The sequence below is a fragment of the Echiichthys vipera genome (assembly GCF_963691815.1).
Source record: "Echiichthys vipera genome assembly, chromosome: X".
Taxonomy (NCBI): Eukaryota; Metazoa; Chordata; class Actinopteri; order Perciformes; family Trachinidae; genus Echiichthys; species Echiichthys vipera.
The window spans coordinates 23740109-23749308 of NC_139825.1; the positions used below are offsets into that span (position 1 = coordinate 23740109).

The 9200-nt window shown below is 38.8% G+C and overlaps 1 protein-coding gene across 2 annotated transcripts in view; it reads left to right on the plus strand.

Moving 5' to 3' along the window:
- Positions 1-6361, plus strand: part of gnb1b (guanine nucleotide binding protein (G protein), beta polypeptide 1b) — a 15549-nt gene extending 9188 nt beyond the window's left edge. For both annotated transcript variants that reach the window (XM_083938983.1, XM_083938982.1), the window contains exons 6-11: positions 1489-1651; positions 1751-1817; positions 1934-2135; positions 2224-2440; positions 2563-2678; positions 4709-6361. In XM_083938983.1, coding sequence (XP_083795109.1) covers positions 1489-1651; positions 1751-1817; positions 1934-2135; positions 2224-2440; positions 2563-2669 — 756 coding nt within the window. In that variant the 3' untranslated portion in view covers positions 2670-2678; positions 4709-6361. The remainder of the gene's footprint in view (positions 1-1488; positions 1652-1750; positions 1818-1933; positions 2136-2223; positions 2441-2562; positions 2679-4708) is intronic.
- Positions 6362-9200: the final 2839 nt, after the last annotated feature.

Below are 9200 nucleotides of genomic sequence, written 5' to 3' on the forward strand. Positions count from 1 at the left end.
GAGTTTCAGGTCAGCTGAAAGAGAGAGAGAGTCATTTGTGGCGTTGGCCTTGGGGCCGGTGTGCAGTTAGTGGGATGGGTGGAGGTGGTGCACATTTTGCGTACCTAATAGGCAATTTGGCCCTCCTCACTACAGACAGAAAAATTAAAATAGAGAATTATGTTCTGTCAAGTTCTAGTATATAGAAGAATCTTTTCTGGTGACACTGAAAAAAAACATTGAGCCTGATACATTGAGTGATAAGTCCAACTGGGAATTAAAAGATTAAAGGGACGTTCTTCCAATGTATCTCTAGAACTACTGAGAAGATTGCAGGCCAGATTGAGGTCAAATTGTATATGGGATACTTCAATGCTTATAGCGGCTCGCAAATGGAAACACTACTGGTTTCAGCCTTTGTTAATTTAAGAGCCCTGATTGCGCTCTCTGTGATTGCAGCTTATTGATTGGTCTATACGATTATGTTTCCATCCACATGGAAATAGTGCATGACTATCCAGGATGCTGAACATTCTGCGCTCTTCCAGTCGCTCTTGTTACTTTGGTTGTGGGTGCTTCACTTGCTGACTTGGCATGGATGTTACTCTGACTTTGGGCTGGGTGCCAAAGAGCAGTGGGTGTTTTATAATAAAAATAACAAGTCAGACTAGTACCCACAGGTAATGACACTGGTTGTGGGTATTATACATTAATGTATTATATTTTCATCCTGACATGTTAAATAATGAAAGTTTTTTTTTTAAACGGTTGTCTCTAAAAAGTATGAAATCTGACCTTTTTAGTTGCCGACTTGTAAAACTAAAGACTTAGGGCGCACTCACACTGTCCTTCCGCACCGGACCAAAACAGGTTTTGCGGGTAAAGCCTAGTGCGTTTGACCAGTGTGAGTGCAACCGCTTCGCACCTAGCTGCGGCCAGGTGGCCGTCAACAGCCCGTTTGAGAAAGGTGGGCTTTTGTAGAGCGCATTTGCACATGTACGAGCACGAGCGTGCGCACGTGCACGAGCATGACGCCTACGGCGGCTCTCACGTCATTTATCTGCGCCTGTTCAGACAAAAGACGGACCATGCGCGGACATTTAACAACAACAACAATGGCGGTGAAAGGTTCACGTTGGTGTGATGCGGAGGTGGAGTGTTTACTGCAGATTTGGTGAGATGAAAATATTCAAAAACAGTCGGACAAGACGCACAAAAACTCCGAGGTCTATGGAAAGATTTGTAAACAAAGCGACGCATCGTGATGACGTCATCAATGCGTGTGACGTGTTATGGCGTGATGACGTATGGACAGGCAAGGAGCATTTGCGCGAGGCCCAGGCAGTGTGAGTACAGGGGAGGGAGGGGGGGACAAGTACCCTAAAGCCCGGTGCGGAAGGACAGTGTGAGTGCGCCCTTAGCTGTAAAAATACTGACTTTTCTGTAAAATGGACTTTTAAGTAAATTAACGTGGGTGTGTGTGTGTGTGTGTTGTCACTTTTGTTGTAGGTTCATGCCATCCCACTTCGATCTTCCTGGGTCATGACTTGCGCATATGCACCTTCAGGAAATTATGTGGCCTGTGGTGGCTTAGACAACATCTGCTCAATTTACAACCTGAAAACACGCGAGGGGAATGTACGTGTGAGCCGTGAGCTCGCCGGACATACAGGTATATGATCTACTCTCCTGGTTAGTTTTCTACTGCTTGTTCTGTATCTGACATGAAATTCCATATACATAACACATTGATTTTTTTGTTTTTTATCAGGATACCTGTCCTGTTGTCGCTTTCTTGATGACAACCAGATTGTTACAAGCTCGGGAGATACCACTTGGTAAGTAAAAGGATCGCCTACATTGAGTTCCTGAACGGTGTTACCCAGTCAACATTTTTGTGCAAAAACTAGGACGTCGGAGAAATGGCAAATCAATCATGTTTTTTTTGTTATAGTGCACTTTGGGACATTGAGACAGGCCAGCAGACAACCACATTTGCTGGACACACAGGTGATGTCATGAGCCTGTCATTGGCCCCTGACACACGGTTATTCGTCTCTGGTGCTTGTGATGCCTCTGCTAAACTCTGGGATGTTCGAGAGGGCATGTGCAGTCAGACGTTCACTGGCCATGAGTCTGACATCAATGCCATCTGTGTAAGTTCTTTTCTTTTCTTTAAGTTGAAATTGCACTTTGGGATGTGTTTCCTCTGTTGTGCATTAATGTTTTTTTCCTCCTTTTTAGTTCTTCCCCAATGGCAATGCCTTTGCCACAGGCTCCGATGATGCCACCTGCAGGCTCTTTGATCTGCGTGCTGATCAGGAATTAATGATCTACTCACATGACAATATCATATGTGGCATCACCTCCGTTGCATTCTCAAAGAGTGGCCGTCTTCTTCTGGCCGGATACGATGACTTCAACTGTAATGTGTGGGACACACTAAAAGCTGACCGTGCTGGTAAGTAGTTGAAGCATGAGCTCATGTTACAAAAATGGGTCAATAATCAGACAAAGTGATGAAATGTACTTGCTTCCTGTTTTAGTATTGTAGACTAAATGAGAACCGTTGTTCTTGTGTAGGTGTGTTGGCTGGACATGACAACCGCGTTAGCTGCCTGGGAGTTACTGACGATGGCATGGCAGTTGCAACGGGATCCTGGGACAGTTTTCTGAAGATCTGGAATTGAAGCATGAAGGTTCTATTTTATTTTTTTTTACTAATATTAGTGATTCACAATTTCTTACATTTGTACGTAAGGTTGTTCTATTACTCGTAAAGTGCTATACCTAAACCTATAGTATATTTGTTGAAGCCTTATCTTCTGCTTGGCTCTTGCACTACTTTTATCCCCTAACGGGTTTAAAAGTGTTGTAGGTCCAATTAAATATCTTTGTTTCTTTTGCTGGGTTTCACATTTGAGACACTGTAAGTAAATCTGTGTCATCGGGTTTTGAAATTAAAAAGCCATTGAATTTCTAGCACTGAATATGTATACATTAAAATTATGTATCTGGAGGATTTGACTGTGAATTTAACTCTTTATTTTTCAATGTTCACAAATTCAAAATTAAAGAATTCAAAGAAAAAATATTCAACGTTTAAAAATTAAACATTAAAAATTTAAATTCCAAATTTAGATGCAAAATAGAATGTATACAATTAATGTAAAAAATAAATCAAAAGGCCAAATTCAATGCATAAAATTCAGTGTTCACATCTGGGGAACCAAGGAAGACCAACTGATTCTAGATACTAGATCAGGTGTATGTGGTCAGGCAAGGAGAGCTGTGACAGTGTTATGTTGGGTTTCTCTAACAGCAGCAGCTGTGCTCAGCCTCTCTCGTCAGACTCACAAACATCTTACCGATGATTCTCATATCTACTGTGGTGGATAAGACTGTATAAGCGGAACTGCATTATGTAGTTATCAAGGGGGATTTCAAAAAGCTGCGGATATATTGACCACTGTATTACAGCTCCCTATGATTCTACACAACATGGGGCTGTAATTCAGTGGTTAATATATCCGTAGCTTTTGGGAAACCCCCTTGATAAATGCGTTCGTTTTTTTTCCAAGATGAAATCAAGGTTACCAGTTGTTTCAGATCAACCCAATACAAACTGTTACCTGGATACTGACGTATTTAATTAATACGTGACTGGCAGTGATCGCGGTGTGAGCTCAGGTGGCTCGTGATGTAGAGCAGCGGACTGAAGTTTGTGTTTTGCTCTGATAAGATCAAATCCAGCTGGACACAATCTAACAGACATCATATTTTCTGAAGTTTATTTTTCAAAGGTGGCGGTAATGTAGTGCGCACTTTTACAATAATATTGCCACAGTAGATATGAGATGCAGTTTGAAAATCATCGGTAACTTAGAGAAATACATCATAGTAGGGGTAGGGGTAACCGGACCAGAGAAGTAGATCTGCTCCAGAGCTGCTACGGGGGTAGACTTCAGTTTAAGATGGCAGTGTGTTTTCCTCCTCTGCCAGCATGAGAAGGACATTAAGGGTTACAGCGACAGTAATGTCATATAATAACAAGCCAAGTTAGCTCCCCAAGCTAATGCATGCTAACTAATGGCGATTGAAAATGCGCAACAACATTTTTTCATGACATTAGATATCGTCTGATGATTTGAATCTTTGATTTTCAAGGGGCGGCGTTCTCTTTTTAACTTGATCAACAAAGCATGATTGACCCTGATTTTTCACTGTCTCTAGCATCTTTTAAAGCTTAATTTTATTTCAATGCACGACATACTTTACAGATGAATAAACCCAACCTGTGGAGCTGCATATATTACAGTGGCCAATTAGTGCATCTCAAATACGCAATTTCAATATCAGAAGTTTTAGAAAAAGAAAGTGAAGCTTTGTTGCAGTTGTGACGTTTCTGCCATAAAAAAATGGTAGAAATAAATAATCCACAATGAAAACAGCCGGTTTGTGATTTGTAACATGACTTAAGGTCTTAATGTATTATTTTTTCATTGCACTACATTCTTTCACCAAAGAATGCATTTCTTAGACTCGGCAGGCTCCCACTTATGCCAAAAACTGTAGGCTTGTTTTCCAACTAGTTGCAGATGTACTTATATTAAACACAAGCAGCCTGCTGCATTCTCATGTTGTTAGATAGCTTTGCCCATTAGGTCTTAAAATGAATGATCAAATTGGATGAGTTAAATTCTAAATAAAATGTGTCTTTGATTCCCAGATGTTCTTTTAACTCCAAAGTTGACTGGAAGACCATTACAACTTCAGAATGTTCACAGCATCTTCTTCAACACTGTTTAAACTGACTTAGACACCACAAAAACGAAGGGAAACCAATGCCTTTCCTACACAAAGAAGAGCACAATTGTTTATCACCTAGTTAAGAAAGGATCTCCTGTGGTATCAAATCAGAAACTTGTGCATTCCTTCTTGGACCATTTTATGTTACCTTGAAAGAGAAAACAACACTATCATCCCATGCAAATGTGTGCGTCTTGAAAGCAAATGTTGGAGTGTGATTGTACAAATTATTTAACTTTTTTTTTTTTTTTAAAGAATTTTATTCTGATGGTTTGTTATTCTTGATGGCTTTCTTTTTTGTCATATTTCTTTAGTTGTTTTAGATATGTTTGAATTACAGCTTGTCTTTCTAATCCAGTTAAATCATATAAGACAGATGAGAGAAAAACATGCAGCAAGTAATGCAAGTAAAAGCTTGGATCATATTACACGAGCAGCTTTCAAAATGTCCACGATGTGTTTATATACTAGCTGTTTTCGTTTCATCACAGCCTTTTGCACATGAAGAAGCTTTGCCTCTCAACTAATACTATGTTAACTAACCAAGCACATGCTATAAGTTATGAATGCTCATTCCAGTACAAAAGGAGTTATTACGAGTAACTTATCCAGTTAACCCCCTTAATTCTTGTACATGCCTTTGACTTTGGGTGGGAAGGGGTGGGGTAGCAAGGTAGGTGCTGAGATAACTGGGGCATGGCTGGATTTTATTATATGGATGGGGGGATTGTGTTTAGTATTCACTTTGAGTGAAACACCTCACCTGACTAAATAAGACACTTCCTTTGCTTGGGACTGCAGTTGCAACTCTGTGAATGAAATGTACAAATCAATGTCTGAAAATAATGGTCTGATGTTTTAAGTTAAGACATTTAATTTTGTCTGCCATGAGTTAATTTAGATGTGCATGCTGTAGACTTGCTTTCAATGGTGCAAAATCTAGATTTCTTTTTTGTTTAGTTTCTGAAAAGGAGAGTAATCTATTGATTGAACTTAATAGAAGCCAATTTTTTTTGGCTTAAATTCTGCATACATCAATGTACTAATACTGGTAACGCTATGCACCAGAGCGAGCAAGAATGGGGAAAGACTTAATATTGACTGCGTACTTAGTGTAAATTATGCTTACCAGTTCTATTGATGCCATTTTTTTGTAATAATTATAACAATCATTGTGAGAATTCTATCCAGACAAGTTATTTTTCTCTCCTTCAAATCTTCACACTCAATGGAACAAAAATGTCCTCACATACTGTCCATACTCAAACTTTTGTATATTTTTTTTTCTTGGTCTTAAATTGAAAATCAGAGCATCTGAATGACAACATTTCACTGTATACAGAAGCACTTTTGTTAAAGTTGTGACATATTTTCACTTTTCTTTTTTTCTGCGATGATGTACAATAAATGTGATGTATTCGTGTGTGGCCACAAGTGAAAATGCAATTCAACTGAGATGGATTCCCTTTTCTCTTTCTATTAATATTATAGAGCTCTGCACCCTTATGTACCTTTTCACTTTTTGTATTTCATTTCAGTCTGTTGGTGTTACACGGTGAGCTGGATGCAAGATAGATACTGTACTAAATTGTACTGTTATTGATTGAAAAATGTAATAAAAAGCTGTTTGAGATCTCTTTTTGTTGACTTGAATTTTAAAGCTGCATTGAGTGTTTAGACATTATCATATGTATATTTGTGTGTAACGTTTCTCTCACAGTAATTGTATAGATATAGTTTTTTCCACTGTTGTTCAGGGAGGACAAGCAGCACAAGACCAAATTTAGAGTGGAAAAACGGGTAATTTTTAAGTTTGCAGTTAGTGTTGTTTATTTTAGATTATAAAAACCGCTCGTTGAGCTTCTTAGTTTTTAAGACCAAGAAATACTTTTGGTCACGTCAGTAGATTTTGTCCTTGTCCACCCACAAAAACAAACAAACATAACTACAGCTACAATTTTGTGAATTAAGGATTTATAGTTTTCTTGGTGTTGCTCATTGTCAGACAAACCAGGAGTACTAAATACTATAGTTTTAGACTATAGCATACATTTTTTGAACTCAAAATGTTTTCTTTCCGTATCAAACTAACCCACGGCGCGGATTCAACAATGCAATTCATGTTAACTTTATTGCTAGGAAGTAATCGGATTACCTACCAGGAATTTGACCTGGTGATTTGTGTTAAGCAGAGAGAAAAAGAAAACTCTAAATTTAGAGCTACACAGAAATTGGGAATGAAATCGTATAAATTTCATGTAAATCAGATGATGACTGTCACATAAGCTTTACTTGCTGTTATTATTATAGGTTATCAAACGTGTACTAAGCCCCTTTTCTGAAGAAAAAAACGGGGACACAATCCCCGTTTATACAATGATATGTGTTATTCAAGGTTACAAAGAAACACTTGATGAGAATGGATTCCCTTGTTTAACTGTACTACATGTACTAAATTTTCAATAAAAAAAGGACTGTTGGTTCTCTGCACCTACAGTCAGCACGTGGAGCCTCCTGCCGGCAGCTCTCCAACTTCCGGACGATCCTCAACGCCGTCTTCCCGTTTCCGGATCCGGCAGCGAGGGGATATTTCCTGGCCCTTTGAGCAGAAGCCTGTGTGAAAAAGTAATTCATGGCCGCTCTCCTTTCTCGTATCCACCACAGCGCGCTCTACGCGCACCCTGTAGGCGCGCGGCCGCAACGCGACGCACGCTCCCGCTGCGCTCTTCTTCGTGGGTTGCTGAGTTCTCGTGGCAGCAGCAGCTCGCTGAACTGCGCTCTGATGTTGTTCTCAATCTTTCTGTCTGGTTAAATACAGTCTATGGGTTAAATCTGAGGTTAAATCACCACCGCAATGCAACTGCTCTGAAAAAAGGAAAGGTTGTCACAGAAAACCGCCTGTTCACCAGAGAACGGACAGAGAAGTTTTTGTTTCTGTCTCTGTGAAGCCTGAGTTTACTCTGCAGCCATATCGGTGTGTAAAGAGGATAAATTGAGAAGACATTTTCAAAAAAATCATGCTACTCTGCATTTATGTTACGTTCATTTGTGTCAGTCCAGTTTTTTATTAATAAACTCATGTTTTATATGTGCTTGTCAGCCTGGTAAAGTATCTAGTTACTGAAGTAATCAGATAAATGTAGTAAAAAGAGTAGTAGTAGTAGTAGAGTAAAAAGCAGAATATTTCCACTGATTTGTAGTGAGCAGAAGTATAAAGTAACATGGAAATTAAATACTCAAGTAAAGGAGAAGAGCCTCAAACTTGTTCTTTAGTCCAATAATTGAGTGAAACCCTCTGGTTAACAGGTTTGTTCATTTAACAAGGATTGTTTTTTGACAAGCTTGTTGCACTTTGAGGTCATGACTACTGTTTACATTGATAAAATAAAGACAATATATGTACTCCTATGTCGCTGCATTGTTTTACAATGTAATGCTCATATTTTCTGGCCCCTCATTTTGGTTCATTTTCGTTAACCGGTCCCAATTCCAAATTAATTGAATAACCCTGATGTAAAGTGTCCAAAAGTATAGTTTAGTCTGTCAAAAAAAGTCTAAATTTATTATTTCCAAAAAATGCTTAACTCAGTCATAGGTCATTGTCTCTAAAACAGACATGGCATAGTTTGTTGGGAAAAGTCATATAGAGAGCCCAAGAAATAAGCCCATGAAAAGTCATCGTATAGTACATCGAAAAAGTCGAAGAATGTCACAATTTAATGTCCAAAGAAGGCTGACACAGAATCAGAAATACTTTAATAACCACAGGGGAAATAAACATTGTTACAAAACTCCAGATATACAAACAACATATATCAAAACAACAGAATATAGATATATACACACCTATATTTATGTCAGTCATAGAATCGACATAGATACAGTGCTCGGGCCCTAAAAATAGTATACAATATATTATTTTAAAATTATAAATAAAATATAAATAACATAAAAAAAGGTGATGAGATAGATATTAGAAAGTTTAGAGTTTTAGGAAAATAATTCGGATTAAAAACTTGTGATGGAGACATTAACGTGAATGTGAGTTGAATAGATCTGCGTTTCAAAGCGTGGGGCTCGCAGACCCGCCATCTTTCCATCTCTGCCAACGGAAGCCGCTGTAACCTGGCCTACCCATGGATGGATTAAGAGAACCTACCATACTCCCTCAGGGGGGGAGCACACAATACAAATGATCAACAATAGACTCATTCGGGTTTTACTACACCCTGCACAAACAACGATCACACACAATAACAGAAGTGTGTTGGTTTTACATGTTTATACTGACGAATGATTTGGTTACTGTTTATAATAAACGACACACTACATAAATCAACACCCCATAAAATGAACCCGTCCAGTCTAACGACGTAGTTCCCTTTGGTTTGGATAGAGACAGTTTGGTGGGC